This window comes from Leptosomus discolor, chromosome 7 (genome assembly GCF_034619465.1).
Source record: "Leptosomus discolor isolate bLepDis1 chromosome 7, bLepDis1.hap2, whole genome shotgun sequence".
Taxonomy (NCBI): Eukaryota; Metazoa; Chordata; class Aves; order Leptosomiformes; family Leptosomidae; genus Leptosomus; species Leptosomus discolor.
In genome coordinates, this window is record NC_141397.1 from 45,544,180 (window position 1) to 45,562,846 (window position 18,667).

Genomic DNA, 18,667 nt, shown 5'->3' on the forward strand with positions numbered 1-18,667 from the left:
TTTAATCTTCTTTAACCATTCCCGCACTCTCCTTGAGAAAATATCACCTCTCTTTTGAGGCAGAAAAAGCAGACCTTAGCTTCAAAAGGATTAAAAATTATTCTAACAAACAGTAAAAAAAATACAATAACCTGCTGCAGTTTGAAGCTTTCTCACTTCACCCTCAAACTGAGAAAACCCTATAAACATAAGCAGAGTGCCAACTACGGGTGTTTGTTAATCAAAGTCAATCAGGCAGACCAGCAAGCTTCAACGGGCTTTGGACCAGGACTGACAAAAGGATCCTCTTTTATGAGCCTGCTCCGGAGACGCTGACCCTCTTCATCTCTGGTGATTTCAAAGGGAACTCATGGTATTCAGAAATCTTGAGCTAATTTGCTACATAATAAACAAGATTCATACAACAGGGAAGGCTGCTATGACTCACCATCATTTAAAAGGAGCCTAGTATGAAATGGCCCATTTTGAATCAGCAACTTGGCCTTGGCTATATTACACAGGAGCAGTTAAGTCTTTGATAAGTTACAGGAGCAGCAGGCACCTTGGAGTAAGTATCCCAGTGTCTAATAGCAAGAAAATCTAACTAGAAACGCACTATCAGAAGCAGTGAAAAGTTTAGCACATCTGCTATACGAGATGTGAAAGCCAGCTTTTGTGTACAACACAGCAAGAATAAAGAGAACCAATAAAGAGGTGTAAAAAAGAAAAGATCAGTACAATGAACAGCTCCGAAGATCTTATCTACAGAGAGCAATGAAATGTCACTGGAAATACATCCAGTAACTTTGAAGGAGCTAGCTCAGGCACTAAGAGGCAGTACGACGCTGCTGAGGCTTTCAGTCGCGTTGCCAGCCTCACCAATGTGACCAGACTGCCGCTCTCTCAAGAAGGCTCGCGATGCCGTTACTGTACAGATAGCCTTTAACAATTCTAATCAATACTCTTTAACTTGATCATGATCCTAAAATTCATCTCCCTGAAGGCAGGGCTAAGTGTGAAATACAAAGTTTACTAATTTCACAGTGGATGCAAAGAAAGTAATTATTAAATAATCAATGTCTTTAGACTCTTTAAGTTCCTTCACTAAAATGTCTGGCAAAGCAGTGCCAGGCACGGCCTTCAAGAAAAAGCACTTTGGCGTCCTCTTTCCATCTCAAAAAGCTTCATTAAACCCGTACAACTGTGGAGCTGTCAATAATGTTTCAGCATGGGAGCTGTGAAGCCCTTCAGATAAGCCTTTGTTGTTGATCTTTTAACCATCTGAAAGACAAGTTATAAAGCAGAGTAAACACCTGGGCTGTATAAGTTTAGGCTTAGAAATAAAGCCCACACTTTCCTTTGACAGTTGCGTATGTTGCTGCCCCTAATTGCTTCTTTCAGCAGTTACGGACAGGTCTCCTGTTGCTGTGGGCTCATTTACACAAGCATTGACAGTTCGCACAACCCTTGCTTCTTGTCTGCCTGGCTGCTCCTGACCATTTATCATTACGGATTATGTGTTTTTACAACTGGTGAGACCAAAGTCAACAGTCCGCAAGATGCAGCAGCCACTTGCAATAACAGTCATCTGCTCTATTTCCAACCCCCTTCTCTTTTCTGTGCACGGTTAGCATTAACTGGGTTTTAATAAGGCAGCTGATTTGGTAAACAATTCTTAATTTATTTACTTGGGCAAGACTCATTTGACTTCAGTGGGAGTTCTGCCAAGCTAGGGATCCTGGACCAGTGCCAATGATAAAATGCCCATTTTAGTGGCATGTACAATTTCCTATTTACTTGTCGAAAGAACCCTGGTTACCAGCTTCACAATAGGCTTTGTTCCTTTCACCTGGAGAACAATCCAATCGATATGTCCTCTTCTCTCTAGGCTAAGGGAGTTAAGCAAAGAGGTCTAGTTACCACTGGCAGAGGTGTGGGAAAACTGATGCTTGCAGGCACCGCCCCCGCGGGCTCCAGGTTTCTCTTCCAAAACCCACCAAAGGGTTTTACATTGCCACATATGCTAAGACACATTATCACATCTACTTTAATATGCTGTGCTGCAGACAATACCACCTGAGTTCACTCACTCTTTCGAGATAAAAAGATAATTCCACTGCGGGTACCAGAAAGTTATCTGATAGGAAAGAAATCCAACCACAAAAATAAGTTGTTCCACCATTGGTCCAACTGCTGAATCACTTATTCTGCTTGCCCTCTAATTTACTTCGACAGCTCTACAGAACTGGGTCCTCACTAACCAAATCAAAGCCCCCACTTAATTGAGTGAATACCTCTGTTAATTTAAGGTTCTGGCCAGAAAAATCAGAAGACAGCTAATAAACAGTTGCTGTATTTAAAGGGGTGATGATTTTAAGTCTGCTGATTATAAACACACATTGTCAAATTACTCCTGTCTCTTCTCTTCAAGCCATAACCACTCCCCTTCTTATTCAACATTTTCTCAATTCCTTCAGCCCATCACCACAGACGAGGGGAGACAGCCTTCTCCTTTGAGATTCCCATCACTCACAATCCCTTTCTCTCCATCTGGCAGCAATGGAGCGATGGATGGTCTATTTTCCTAGCCTATGTGGAGAAGAAAAATCATTCTCTCCATACTGCCTATGCATGGTTCCCTCTGCTCTTGCAACTACCATACTGCATTTTAAAAGGTATTTTGAGGTACTGTTTACATAATGAACAACCTTATATGATGTTTTGAGAACAAAATAATTTACTTAAGGTATGGAAATATATAAAGACATGGAAGAATTATGACGTCATAAATTTAACTTCTGAAAGTCATGAGGCTGTATCAGCATACACTTCATATTAGAGAGAACAGGCTCCAACAGAAGAGCTTAGACTGAAGTAGTGCCAGAAGAAGTGTGCAAATTCTGGGAAGGAAGCATGGCAAAGCCAGTGCAAAGCTACCTACAATACTACTAGCATGACTGCATGTTGTGTCCTACTTTCTTATTCTTCTAAAAGCTAGAACAGTGATAATCGGCGTCTGTCTGGAAATTTAAAAGAGGCACAAGTTAAGTTGAAGGAAAAAGAGCACATTTGTTTATTTAGAAGTCTAAGCAATCATAATAAACATATGCTCAAAATAATCAGCTCCTGTATAGTTACTCATTTGCAAGCACAGTTATTAGGTAGGTAAATTCTCTCTTCTTTTGAAAATGCAGGTCAAATATTTATCTCTGAGATATACTAAATACAACACAAGATTGTGCTAAGGGCATATATTAGACTGCAATATTTGCAGAATTGAAGCGTTTAAACCTTTCAGACCTTTTTAAAAGCCTTGACCTTGGAAACAAATAAGGACAGCGTTATTTTAACGTGCATTCAAATTTTAACAAGACAGTCACACAGCTCTAGTGGAATCCACACTGAGTTTCCACTGTAGATTGCTCATCATTTCATTATGGTTCATTATGCTGATAACTGTCAGAAAGCATTAGAAGCAGGAGCCTTGAGTAATAGCACTGAAATGGTAATTTAAAAACAATATACTTTCTGGAGGAAATACAGCAGCGCACTAAATTCAATTAGAAGAGGCGAATGTAAAGACAAGTAAGTGATGTTTGCTGTTTGAAGTCAGGATCTTCGATTTCTTGATAACCTAAACTGGAGAAAGCCCTTTTAAAGCAGGCACTTTTCTTTTGCATCTCACTAAATTTGCTCTCATTATCTCTAAGCTTCTCCGGTATACTGTCTTAAATGTAACCGTTTTAGAAATATTTCAGGCCACGCCAAAATATCAATCAATCAGTCACTGTTTGGGTGGCACAACAGACTAAATTATTCAGGGTCATTTACTGAGACAGATTTCAAGATGGACAGTGTATGCTGGTAATCTCTCTTTTGTAAAGGGCTCCCAATTAAAAATCATTAATAATCTGAATTGAACAGACAATATAAACAATACAAAACCGTCTCGTTCTCAGTCATAATGTGAGCATTGTTTGTTAAGAAACAGTTAGAGAACCCAGCTCATTAACAGTGGGGATGCAGGACCAATGCCCATTAACTTGGGTGGGAACTGCACCTGCCTGCGCCAGGCTGTAATTCACAGAGTATCTCCTTACAGAGAAGGAAATTCAGGGATGAGGGCCATGGTTGAGACTAATTTGTTTTCCAGCCTGGATTTGTGTGTTGGTAAGGCAATTTATTCTCCATTAGATGACTAACCTTATGAAAGAACCATTCTCTCAGCAAGTACTGAAATATAATGAAGGTCTGAATAGCTGCCTTAACATTATTTTTGCGATGCTTCCAAAAGGGAAAGGCATCTGTGTTTTCCACAGTTTGTGCCTAAGTGTATTACAGGTCAATCATACCATCTCCATGTCCAAGCACACAGCTGACAAGCCCATGTGCTTCAGAGCTGAAAGTCTATATTCCTAAGTTAGGTCAAAGCAGGAGATCCAGGGCAGCTCTGCTCCTCAGTGGCAACAGACACATTGATGATTATCCCCATGAGGCAAGCCTGAAGGACAAGATCCATCAGGAAACGTGTATGTCAGGATGTCTATGCCTGGCCTTCCAATGCAGCCCACTCCACAGTCTCCTACACTCACATCCCACCACATTCTGCTCTTATTTGTAAAAGCTTTAAGCCAGACATAACTACTCACTGTAACCAAGCTAAAATAGAGCAGAATACTAAAACCAGCTTTCAAGTTATTTGTTTAGACTGGATGCCTGGCTTACCTGAAGGTTAGGCAGTTTTCACAACTCAACAACAGATGAAGATGTCAGAGTGGTGTCATGGCATGAGAAAACTCCAGAGCACCTCTCCTGACCAGTGCATCAGGAAGTAGGTGTTGCTTTTATTACTCATCATGGGAATTGTGAGGAAGGGGAATTCTCCAATTCCCCTTTCATCCACTAGCACAATCAGGCTAATGGAGAGTCATAACAGTCTTCCTCCCCCAACCTAGAAGGCAAGATAAGTGACGAGGCCAGCTCGTTTATTACTAAAGGAAATCAATAGCCAAGGGTCAAATCTTTACAAAAACACATCCTAAGAAGGCTGAAGTTCTTAATCTTAAAAAGTGTTTAGAAATAATAAAGAAAGGATCAATCCACAGTCCATTCCAGGAGTTCTCTCCAGATTACTCAATGTTACTTTTATTCACCTGGTCTAATAGTTCTCCAAGTGAACAGAAACCTGATTTTACAAGCCAGTGGAGCAGAGTCTATCTTTTTGCTAGAAGAATGGATCTCAGATACTGTGTTTTATTTCTTCATTAGTGCGCCGTCACACTGAGCGATTACTAAATGCAGAGCTGAATGAGAATACCAGGGTTAAAGACAGCATAATGAACAAAGAAGGTGCCTGATTATTATGGCTGTCAGCACAAGGGAATTGGGTTTGTCACCTGGTTTAACCAACTGGTAAGAACTGATTAGAGTCTGAATCTGTCTGAAAGAACCTTTGATGTTTACGCTCCCTTCTGTCTCCGCGTCATGTCAGGAAAGGCAGACAAACGTGGAGCTTCTTCCGGAGGGGCTTCCTTCAGTAGAGGCCCTCTAAACGCTTTATGTCACTTGTCTCAAGTGTGCGGTCAGAAGGCTACTCAGTGTAGTGAGTGCAGCAAAACAAAGGGCCCCCCCAGGAGCCCCTTGCACCTCACTCCTTGCACAATGCAGAGGTGCACCATGCACGCAGGGCTGCTTTTTGTGCCTGCGCAGGTAGCACCATCACAGCAACGTTCAAACACTGCTAAGGCAGACCTCAAAGAGGCGATATTAGCGAGCACAGCAGCAAGTGGGGAAGCAAAGCTGTCCCACAAGCCAGCTCAGAAATAACCTCTGTGTCTTCCTTCACTTTGGATCCCAGAAAAAGAAGCCCTTAAGCTATAGGAAAATTCAAAGCTACGAAATGGGACCTCCAGAGACAGGCCTGTTTTCCAAGACTAAGAGTCCATGGCACTATGGTGTTGGCTTGCCTCTGCATGCCAAGTCCTCCTAGACTGCTGCAGAGATGAAGACTGAGGCCAGCACCATGGTCCTTACTCTCTCTTCTTCCCTCTTCCTATTTTCAGGGTAAAAGACCAAGATCAGGCACTACAACTTTGACTGACCTCCAAAGACAGGAATGGGGAAGGGTGCCAGAAACAGGCCCAAGGCTTGACAAAAAAGGGCTAAGCTTGCAGGGGTATGTTTTGCAATACAAGCAAACATATACATCATTTGCTGACAATTCCCCCATCTGGAAGCGTTTTGCTCTCTCCTCATACTTCACTCACTGCACATGCCTATTTAAATTCAATCAGTTGATTACTAATTTGATTTCAATTTGGTCAGGATATCACTCACTAGGACCAGGGCTTTATGAGAAACTTTTGCTGGTATAATGTTATTTAGGATGTATGTTCCAAAAAATGGTTTTATTGTTGCAAAAAGACATTTTTCCTATCAAAACGGTCAAGGTTTCTATCTCCTAGTGTAAATTACATTATAAAAAGCATATTCCTACCCACTTCAGCAAGGTTTCACAATACAGTTAGACCTCCATCCCCAGTCAATATCTGGCAAGGTATATAGGGACCTCTTATGCTTTCCTACTAACCAAAAGCAGCTGCTCCTGGCTATGCCCAGACCTGCTTAACAGCACTCAGCAAAATTCACAGCTGAAAAGGAGGAGATCACTGAAGAAGAGCTGGAATCAAGGGAGTGTGGGGAAGCAATGAGTGCTGGCTTAGTTATGGACATACTTTGTTTCTGCCTTGTAAGGGAGAAATTAAGATTTAAATAAATGTGAGTAATCTCTCCAAAATGAATTCAGAATATATTAAAATGTTACAAAAGAAATATCTCAGCCTTCCCTCACTCACAGACACACACACACTCTCTACATAAATATACAGCTGAACTCCAAAAATCTGGAAGCATTTCCAATAGCTTTCAGGGAAAGCCACACATGGATATCCCCTGGCAAAATACAACCCTTTCACTTACTGTTTCAAACTGCTCTGCTTCTATAGAATTGAAAACCAAATAACTACATGATCACGATTTCACACTAGGGCATGCCTGGGATTCCAGGTCTACAGCTGCGTGAGCCGTTAACCAACACATAGGACAAGGAGTTGTTCCAGCAACCCCATGGGTGTGCTCAGTTCACTACGCCTCTTCTCCCTGCTGAAGGCATTTTGGTGGAACTAAAGCAAATCCCATTTGCTGTACATGATGCATTTATCTACAAAGGATAAAATAAACCATAGTTTGGGTGTTTGTTTCATTAAGGTTTAACATTTATTATTACCACCCCTTACAGAGGAACACTTTGATATTCCTAAGGGTCACCAGCTATACTTTGAGCAAATTAGATATATAATGAGATTATAAATATTACCTATTTACCCTAGGTCATACAATGTCTACAACTATTAATATTTAAAGAGACGAAGGGTGATGCAATCTACCGGACAGGCCCTCAGACTGGAACTTAAGACCTGTATTTTATTTCCAACTCTGTTCCTGAGGTGTGCGAGTCACTCCTCTTTCGTGGCTTTGTCTCCCCCCAGTCTCCTGATTTATTTCGACTGTAAGCTCTCAAGGGTCAGTGCAACCATGTCACAGTTAGGAACTCAGGGCTGAGAACAAACGCTTTCTCTCCTAGAAGTGTGAGCCAAAACGCAAACTGCATCTACAAAGCACTGTAAAAGCTACTGAACGCTGCTCTCAGAAGCAGGACACTTCTTAGAGACCCAAATCTCCAGGTAATATTTCCTACATATAGAGTGGAAGAAAGACAGGAAAATAAATGGATTATAAAAGGGGAGAAGACTGTTCAAAGACCAACTTACGAGTGCAGGGCATGGAGGCAGCATCATTTTCAGCTCGGAAAAAGCCCCGATCACAGGTGCAGGAGGTAGAGCCTTCCCAGATGGAGTAGCTGTGAGGCGGGCATTTGGCACAAGCAATGTCTGTTGAGAGCGCCTTGTAGTATCCGATTTTGCAAGCTAGATGGAGGAACAGGAAGGGAGAGTGTTACTTGCCCAGACTGTGATCAGAAATTGCTAGCTTACTTATTCAAAATCAAGGCAGGAGACATTTCAAAGAGCTCTAATGATGTCCTCTTAGCCCCAGGTGAAGAATTAACAATCATCACAGTCTTAATGAGCAATCCTATGTCAGGGGATACCAATTTCTGATTCCAACAAGAGCCATTTTATAAGCTGGTTAAAAAAAAAAAATATACTCTTTCATTGACACTGCCAGAAAATCAGCTGCCTCTTTGTGCTTACTGTGGAGTTGTTGCTTAACCCACGTCCACCTGCATTCACACACACACACAGAGCATGACAAAAGGGGTGCAATTGGTTTATTCTATGACCACTTAAGGAATGGCAGCTGACAGTCAGCCACTGCCAATTTTGAAGAGGGAGTGGGACAGGAACCCACAGGGACTGGCAGCAAGGCCCTCAGCCTAACATGCCCGGAAATGGCACATCTCCCTCCCGGCAAGGCAGAATTCATTTGGCTTTATCTTCCGAAGGCAGGAAATCAGCAATGCTCTCCCCTCCTTGAAGCCAGGGCATAGCAGTAACTGCTCCACTGCCACCAGTTCCCACGTGCAGTTGGCAAGCTTTTGGTGACATCATCTTCATAAATACAATGCTTACACGAATGGCTACTTTCACATCACTGGGGAAAAAACTCATTGGCATCATTAATAACACATTTTAATAGTGGCTAACAGGTATGTCATCCTAGAAATTTCTCCCTTGGCTAGAGATAAAAGCCCACCATCACCACTGGCTTTCAGCACTACAGAGAACAGAGAAAATACCCACCCATGCAAATGTGTAAAAAAGGAAAGGTTGTTCCCAGTATTTACCGTGTGACTCACACTCAAATCTCATCATTTATCACCTATGCTACCTTTAAAGTTCCCCCGCTATGCACAGGCCCCAGTATGCGGGGCGCAGGCCCCCGCACAGCCAGAGCTTGCTCTTTCTGTTTCACCCTTCCCTTAGGCCCCCTTGCTCTTTCCCTCCTTCTCTTATGAATCCCTCCCATGGGAAATGGAGAGGGATTTTAGTAATGCACTTATAGAACAGCAAGTCACTTCGCTCTTATTAATCAAAGCCATTTATGGAATTCCCTTAACAAGTCCTAACTTTACAACTCACCGCACGCCATCTGTAAGAGTGCTGGGAGATCAGTCCACTTTCGCTCGCTGCAGCTGTCACTGGACCAGAGGATTTTATAAAAACACACTGCTCAAGTGACTAAGATTTATGCTTCCAGAGTTTACATGCATCACATTATTAGATAAGGTTCAACTTGCAAGGTGCTTTTTGGCCATACTTCAAACAGCTTTGGGGTTTCGATTAAAATCAGAAACCACAGCTTTGGCAGGAAAAATCATGGGGGTCAAACCCAGCCTCCCCACATCAGAGACAATTAGTCCCTGAATACAAATACAAACGCACTGGGTACAGCCTGTCAGCCAGGCAGCCGCAGTACACAAAGGCAACTCGTGCAAAATAGCTTATTCTGCTTGTGATGTGAATTGCCCAGAAAAAAAAAAAAAAACAAAAAAAAAAAACCCCACCACTTTCATTTTTTTATACATTTTGAGTGAGTTGTACTGTCGCTACATGTCCTCTTGTGCCTGGCTTAACAACAGCAGCAGTCAAGTGGCAGATGCTGATCTGAGATATTATTCCTGGTTTTCACTGTCACAGCTCAGATCAGAAATACACCTAAGCCTGTATATGACCCAGGCAGACACCGACAGGCAGAATCTTGCTGCCATGTATAAAGACAAGGCAAGGAAAAAAAGAATACAAGAGGAGACCAGGCTGACTGCTCTTATCCACAATTTTCTTTCTATTATTCTATTATTTATTAAAATAAAACATGTAAACACTAACATTACTGTTAATACAAACATCATAGTTCACAGAAATAGTAAACAAAGATCTGTCTTTAGCACTTTCCTACTATCAGAATGCTTAGATGACAAACAATCTAGTACAAGGCTGAAGATCCTGCTTGGGCTACAACATGCTGTTGGAAAGGTAGGGAAATGTCACAGATAAAGATACTTGCAACCACTCCTCCTCCTCACTGTCTTTTCAGACTCGGTTTAAAAGGGAATAGATGGATTCAGTGGGTACTGCAAGGTCAATAGTCTGTAATTCAAGGATTTTTTTCCCCCTAATTTCATGCACTGTATTTTGTTTTCTACTGTATTAAACTAAGATCATTAATATTTCAAGAACTGAAGAAAGCTCTCCAAATGCAGTGGCTGCTCCTAAAGCACACACAGCCATTTTGCTTCACAAATCACCCACTCCCGAACACAGTTTTCTTCATTTTAGTGTGTTCACAGGTTAACCACATTTCAGCACTTGCCATAACAGGACATTAGAGAACATGTTGCATTAAACCAGTAGTTCTTTGCCCCTAAGAGCTCCATGGTACCGTCACTTAAAAACTCGACTCTAATCCTGTAAAAGCTGTTCTTATCATGAAGTACTGCTGACACACCTATTACAACCAGTGCCTGGTAAGGTTACGGATGGGCTTTTTTTTAAGGTTAATGATTTAGTAGGCAAACAAGAAGCCTGTACAGAACCTGTTCCCTGAAAGTCTTTATTGCTTTCTCATGACAAATCTTCATGCAGCTGCTTTTCTATGAAGGATTTGCTGGGTGAGACCCAGCATGAATGGGATTCTTACACAGCTTTCGAAAGATACCATTGTAAAAAGATTAGTTCATATGTGCAATGCAAACTTTTAATTCAATTCCTTAGCTTTGCTTTAATTAGTTCTTTCAGTTAGTTTTAAAAAAATGTAAAAAAAAGAGAAAAATCTTTTTTAATATTCAGATCACCCACAAACATAACAAGGTTACAATCATCTGCACTAGATCCAAGGAAAATTCTCAAACAAAAATATTTTCAGCATGAAAAAGCTCACAGTTTTTCCTCAGTACAAATCACATTGATTTTAAATGGACATCAGCTTCAAATAATTCTGCTGGTATCTTTGAGTTCTAATGTTAAAACTGATTTCTATTTCTCTTAAAGTGAGACAGGATTTGTCAAACATTGCTGACCATTACTTTTTTTTTTTTTTTTTTTTTAAATTTACCAAGTGATACAGTTAAAACTGCAAAAACTGCTCTGAAGAATTATGGAATGTCAGTCAAATCTGGATGTAAATTTTCTCAAGCTGTTTTTCAAACTCCTTTTTCTCATTAAAACCTGAATGCATGTGTGGGCTGGAAAGTCTGCTTGCTTGTTCTCTCCAAATGCTCGATTTTCTACTAGAAAGTTTCAGCCAGCAATTTCAGAATTTAAAAACTCATCTCATAGTGGATGGCGTTCTAGTCACATTCTTTTTAGTCAGAGCTATAACAAAATATATGTATTAAACTAGTTTTAACTATTTTTTAAATAAGCTATGTTTTCTTTCCAATTAGGCAGGGGAGAATCTTTAAAAAAATTACTCTTGCAAATTTAAAGTTGCTAAAAAAAATCCCCCAGTGCTTGCTCTTATATTGTTCCTTTGTCCTTGTTGAAATGGCAATGAATGTTTCCACCATAGTTTGGAAAAGGCTTGACATGCATATTAGTTCTTTTTTTTTTTAAAAAAAAAAAAAAGCGAAATATCTTGCAAAGGCTTGGATAAAGAAACCATCACCATCTCTTTGCTGACAAGTTCCTAAATTATTAAAAATGCAGTGCATATCTTAAAAAAGTCTCAGCAAGCCCCAAGCAGAGGCTTTGGTCGTGCCAAAGAGGCAGGGCTCTGCTCCTCATCCACAAGTAGTTTAAGCAAGACTCTCAACTGGGAAGGGAAGAGACCCCAGAGCCAGGCAGGGCTGGCCAAGCCCTGTGCAGAAGCCAAGGAAGGTCCAAGCCAGCCAGCCCCAAGCCGACAGCGCTGGGCAGCAGCTCTCGCGGCACCCCTAGCAACCAGGGACCAAGGCCAGAAGAAATAGCTTCTACCTGCCACCTCAGTCTCTGCTGAAGAGAACTCACAACCAAGAAAAATACTGATTTCCAGATTAGGAGCTAATAAAGAGAATGGGGTGAATAAACAAGCACAGAAACATGGTTTTGCTCAAGTAAATCTTGTTAAGTCAATGAACTTCTATTAGAGGAAAATTTGACTGAGACCTTTAAGGTGCTTATTTGCAGCAGCAGTAAAAAAAGACTAGTGGGATGGCAGTCCTGTGCCAGGGGAGGTACAGAACAGGCACAGGAACACTGGCCTGCAGAGCCATCACCCTACAGACCACTACGCTAAAGGCTGCAATCTCCACACGAGTTCTGCAGGGAAAGGGCCCTCAACCCAGACAGGATCAGCAGCTGAACACAAATCACACTCCCGCTGCACCCCTCCTTCCCAAAAGGAACCACCACACCACTGAAAACATTTGTCATCACAGGTGAGGGAATAATATAGCTAAAAATCTGTGGAGTTAGCTGAAATTTCAAAAACTATGCATTTAATACTTTCCATTTTTTGAAGCACAAAAATGTATCAGCTATATACTCATGAAAATTTCAAAATTCCTTGAGATGCAATTTTGAATCAAATATCCCTCCCACATAACAGAAGAGGGGAAACTTTTTTAAGTCAGTAATTATAGCCAGCTTTAATGAAAAACCCTAAAATAGTAATTCTTGGTGAAATGAAGGACAAAGCAAATAATTTAAGGAAAGACATTTCAGTGTCAGGATTAAAAATGTCAGTGAGAGAAATCTGGGTTTAAAGACTTGAAAAAAATACTTTGATAGCATATTTCACGTCTTTCATCACTGGTTACTTTTTTCTACATCTCTTCCCTGTCTGGAAATATTTTAAGCTCATGTTTTAACTGCACCCTTAGGAACAAAAAGTTACTTTTATTTTTCCCCTCTAATGCTGTGCTTATTCTTTAAGAGGACGGATTTTCTCTCTCGGATTGTAACAAAACCACATCTGCCACATAAGTAGGCAGCATCTTCTCAGCTCTCTTTTACTGTTATTACCATTTCTGAACGGATTTTTCTGTGTTAATTATAGAACTCAATTGTTTGGATAGTCTCTTTTGATGAGCTTTCTGCCCCGCACCATGAAGCCCTCCGTTATTGTACAGCTGTTTTACTTCCAAATGCTCATCAGGGTTTTCTAATTGTCAAGCTGTCCCAGCAACTAGTTCTTTTGACCTAAAAGTCAAAGAAAGGGAGTCACCCTTGTCTCCCCGACATGAATACCACAGGAGTCCCAGTGGCCCCCCTAATACCTAAGAGACAATGCCTTTCCAGATCATTGCCACTACAAGCATAATTGGGTTTTGGGTGAAATGAGAAGATTTTAAATAGGATGAATTAATGAGTTTCTTGTAAAATTAAGTCGTTCGCCTGGTCCAATCTAATTGCTCACTGTAATGCCCCTGAGGGTGATAAATAAAGATCCTTAGAAGACAGGGGAAAAAAAAAAGAAAAAAAAAAAAATGCTTTCTCTTGAGCCTTTCTTAAAAGTCAAGTTGTAGAATTTGATGTGATGTACCAAATGCTGTTTCCAAATAATGTCAGATTCCTTTGATGTTCACATTGTAAGATCTTTGCCTCCTATTAGTAATGACTGCAAGATTGCTACAAATTAAAAGGAGTTCCCCATCTTTATCTCCTATCTCTGATGAGAAAACCAGTATTTCTACACACTAAGCATCTATTTCTGTTGCATGAATGATAGGAGGAAACACACAGTCCCACTAGGGAAAGAGCCTAGACTGTTTAACTTCAGAGCACTTCTATTCCACGACTGGCTACAAACCTGGGAACTTCACAACAGAAATAAAGGGACCTTGGAGCACAAATGTACTATGATGTGAAATCCAGACTGTTTAAGCCACTGAAACTGTGCACACTGGTACACTTGCACGTATGCATGCAGACCTCTGCAAAGGCGCACCACGAACAGAGTGAAGGAGCTTTTCACATAGCCAGTCTGAACAACCGTAAAAAACCTCCACCCTTGGTTATTTTTTCCCCAGTGTAGCAACCTTGGCTACAAGTCTGCAGCTTGCGCTGTGGCTGGTTTTTTTCGGATGCTGGGGACTGACCCCGTGATGACAGGAGAGCTGCAGCCCTGGCAGGAGCTGAGAAAAGCACAGTTTCCCAGACAGCCCAAGGCATGCTCCTCTGCAGGGCTGTACCAGGCTACAGTGGGGACCAGAGGTCTGGCAGGCAGTCGCTGTGGGTCATGTGGCCCTGCTGCTCACCTCGCACCCACGTCCCTCCCAGAGCAAGCTGCAAGCAGAGTGCAGCCCCTTTCTCTCCGTGCCCTGGACAAGCCCAGCCTGTGCACCAGGCAGCTTCCACTCAACTGCCGGCAGGATCTCACCTTCCTCCATCCCGCTGGCACCCAGCACGGCGAGAGGAGCCAGGTGGCACGCACCCCACCGTGGAAGAGCACAGGACCCCCGGGGTCTGCCCGCAGACAAGGCCACCCCAGGCTGGGCTGGCGCTGCTGGAGGTGGCAGCCACGCAGTCATGCACTGGGCTGTTCCCTTCCAACCCACGCTGAACGTGACCCTGGCAAGGCCGAAGTCCACGTCCTCCAAAGGAGACCTTATCTGGCTGAATTTTTCCCAACGCAGTAATTCTAAGCGTTAGAAGACAGACACCAGGCACGTGGTCTCCAGCTGCACAGTATCCCAGAGGCAAGACTCCATCAGCCACCTGCATCCACGTGAGCACCTACAGCAGCCACTGTGGGAGCACTCAGCCATGCCAGAGCAATGACAGTGGTTCCGCTGCAGATGACTGTTACAGCCCTTTTGGCCACCACGAAAGGCTCAGCTGCAGATAGCAGGACAAGGAAGAGGAAGGCAGCATCCCAAGGCAGTGGCTGTAGGTATTCACAGCAGCACTCAAACCTTCAGCAATCCAATGGTGCACTGCCTGGTGTCATCCATGATTGCCTCACTGATAGGCGGCCAGATTTTTTTTTTTTTCTTCCTTTTTTGGCTCCTAGGAGACAAGAAATTCAACTGCCTACTTCAATTGCAGAAGTCAAAAGAAGTGAGGAGCAAGGAACTACAGAGATCTTTGGTGTGGAAACGAATCACGATCACCATTGAAGGTCTCTTGAGGGAAAGGGATGAGGCACACACTGCCAACTGCAAGGCGCTGATTGCCACAGCCTGTCAAAGATGGCAGTGAGCAGCCATGCACTGACATCAGCCAAATCCCTCTGCACCCTCAGACACATCCCATCAGGTCCCATGGACTCATATATGTCCACTTCACTGAAGTACCCCTTAACTCAGTCCTCTCCTGTAACCCTTCACTTCCACAGACTCTGCTGGGCCTGGGAGGCCAGGCGGCCAACCTTACCAGTAGAAACCAAGGCAAAAAAGCATTCAGTACCTCAGCCTTTTCCACATGCTTGGTCACTAGGTCTCCTCCCCCAGTAAGCGATGGGACCATATTTTCCTCAGCCTTCCTTCTTGTGCCTGCAGAAGCAGATGTCCTTGGTGTCCTTCATATCCCTCACCAGGTTCAACTCCAGCCAAGCTTTGGCTTTCCTAACTCCTCCCCTGCATCCTCAGGCAATGGTTAGATTAGACAACCCTCCTGGGCACTTCTCTTGTGTATCTGAGCTGTGCCAGGGGCTCCCTGCCCATCCATCCTGGCCTTCTGCTACACCTGCTTTGCCTTCTGCTACACCTGCTTTGCCTTCTGCAGCTGCAACGGGCTGTTTGTGTGCTTTCAGCAGCTTGTCCTTTATAACCCACCACCTCATGCAGGCTTCTTCACTGCCCTCCTGACAAGCAAATTCCTGAGCAAGCCAAAATCTGCTCTCCTGAAGTCCAGGGCTTTAATTTTTTTTAATATACATGAAGTCCAGTGAAATAAAACAGGAGAAATTAAGAAGTTGCTAGCTCATGCTAGCTCAGCAAAGGGTACAAGCACAACAGGACAAGACATCTGACACAGCAATCTGTTCAAGAGAGAGCTGCAGGCACAAACAAAACCGCTGGGTGCACGATATGAGAACTAGAATGGCCTAATCCCAGCCAAGGGGGTCTTGTTCACCCGGGTATCGTTCTCTCGTGTGGTGGGTTGACCCTGGCCAAAATGCCAGGTGCCCACCAAAGCCACCCTTATCACTCCCCCTCCTTAACTGGACAGGAGAGAGGAGAGAAAAAAAAATAACAACAGGCTTGTGGGGTTGAGGTAAGGACAGAGAGATCACTCAACATTTACCGTCACGGGCAAAACAGACTTGATTAAAGGAAAATGTAATTTATTACCAATTAACTCAGAGAGGAGTAATGAGAAAAAAATAACCCAAATCTTAAAACACCTTCCCCCCACCCCTCCCTCCTTTTCCCGGGCTTAACTTTGATCCTGATTTTCCTCCCTCCTCCCCCCCAGCGGCACAAGGGGGAAAAACAGGGAATGGGGTTGGGGTCAGTTCATCACTCTGTTGTTTTCTGCCGCTTCTTCCTCCTCAGGGGGAGGATTCCTCACACGTTTCCCCTGCTCCAATGTGGGGTCCCCCTCACGGGAGAAAGTCCTCCATGACTTCTCCAACGTGAGTCTTCCCACGGGTTCAGTTCTTCATGAACTGCTCCAGCGTGGGTCTCCTTCATGGGGTGCAGTCCTTCAGGAACCAACTGCTCCAGCGTGAGCCCTCCTCACGGGGTCTCTGGCAGCAAACCTGCTCCAGCGTGGGCTTCTCTCTCTCCACGGGCCACAGGTCCTGCCAGGAGTCTGCTCCGGTGCAGGCTTCCGATGGGTTCACAGCTTCCTTCAGGCATCCACCTACTCCGGCGTGGGGGCCCTCCACAGGGTGTAGGCAGTCATCTGCTCCACCGCCCATGGGCTGCAGGGGGACAGCCTGCCTCACCATGGTCTTCACCACAGGCCACAGGGGAATCGCTGCTCCGGCGCCTGGAGCATCTCCTCCCCCTCCTTCTTCACTGACTGGTGTCTGCAGGATGTTTCTCTCACATATTCTCACTCCTCTCACTCGCTGCAATTATTGCTGCGCAACAACTTGTTCACTCTCTTAAATACGTTATCACAGAGGCGAAAAACGCTGTCGCTGATTGGCTCGGCCTTGGCCAGTGGCGGGTCCGTCTTAAAGCCGGCTGGTATTGGCTGCATCTGACATAGGGGAGACTTCTAACAACTTCGTACAGAAGCCACCCCTGTAACCCCCCCCACTACCAAAACCTTGCCACGCAGACCCGTTACATCCTGATACAGCCTTCAGAGTTAATTGCCAGACATTTTTACTGCACAGCCCTGCACTTGGACACTGCATACTGCGGGCACAGACCTACGGCACTGCTGGCATTGTGACACTTCTAAAACCCCTCCACAGGGACACGGTCTGTGTTTTTGGAGTGCCATTCCTGAGCAGTATCAATTCTCCTGGATTTTACACAGAGAAATGCTATGCTTGTCTTCTACAGAAACTTTGAGCCAACTTAAATCTCACACAAAAGAAATATAATTATGCCAATACCGAATCATTTTAAAAGCTGAAACCTACTTTATCAGTCACCCTTTTCTAAGGAAACTTAGACAGACAAAAGCATTGAAGAAAAAATTAAATACATCTACAATCCATATGTTAAATATTGAAGTTCAGTAGCCGCATACATGGAAAAGCCCAGAAATGAAAAATTAGCTTTTATTCTTAAAACCTATTAAGAATTATTCTGAACTTTGCTACACAGTTGAAAGAACACAGCTGCCAAAAAAAAAAAAAAAACTCCCAAAAATATACAAACTTGGAGATCTCATCTTTCTATGGATTAATAATAATAGCTTATATATGTAACACCCTTCTTTGCTATAGCTGTGGTATTGGGGGGGAAACAGTTGGAAGTAAGTCTGACATTTTCCACATCATGATTGCTACTGATCTTTGACAGCATCCTCATCTTGCATTAGCACTGTCAACACCGCCTGCATGCGCTGCTTCCAGCTCTGTGCTAGGAGGGTCGGCTGAAAAGCCTCATCGAGACATCATAAAGGCAAAACCAGCACCCAGACAGAATATTTGCTGCATTTTGGTTTTGTCTGAAATGAAAACAAAAGTTAGAAAGCTACAAATTCACAGTTTGGGTTAAACAATTTCTGGCTGGCAAAAACAAACAAACAAACAAACAAAAGCCGAACACCAAAACCCCTTTCTCAATGAGAAGTCAGCACTTTCCACGGGGAACGAAAATCCCAACCTGCTCTGCTCTCTACAGGAAGATATTTGCTAGGACTGGCAACCGCAAGCGAGGCAGCCGGCCGGCACTCCACCAGCGGGAAACGGAAAGGACTGTCTGTCCTTGCAGTGTCTCCTGGTGTCCCTTCCTGTCCAGGCAGCTGTAGGATCCAATTCAGCAGAGTATTAAAAGCACGCATTACTTCACATTTAAGTGCTTTAATTAAGAAGGCTGTACTGTTGAACTGGGGACTCGGCACCTCAATGGTTTGCCTTTTTTTTAAAAAAAAAAAAAAGTATTTAAGCAACAAACAGATGCCCTGGTATGATAAAGACGCCTCTTCTCAGAAACAGCAATTGAGCAGCGTGTCCTTTTTCAGAGAGGGTGCTAACACTGCTAGCATACTTGTGCAAGTGCTAAGAGGATCTTTAAAATATTACTGCCCGAGTCAAGCGTTGGGATGTTCTCCATTTCAGA

General features: G+C 43.3%; 1 protein-coding gene across 1 annotated transcript in view; it reads right to left on the minus strand.

Annotated features, from left to right (window-relative positions):
- EPHA4 (EPH receptor A4) overlaps positions 1-18,667 on the minus strand; it is a 103,058-nt gene that overhangs the window by 50,614 nt on the left and 33,777 nt on the right. The window contains exon 4 of the mRNA XM_086468450.1: positions 7,809-7,964. Coding sequence (XP_086324576.1) covers positions 7,809-7,964 — 156 coding nt within the window. The remainder of the gene's footprint in view (positions 1-7,808; positions 7,965-18,667) is intronic.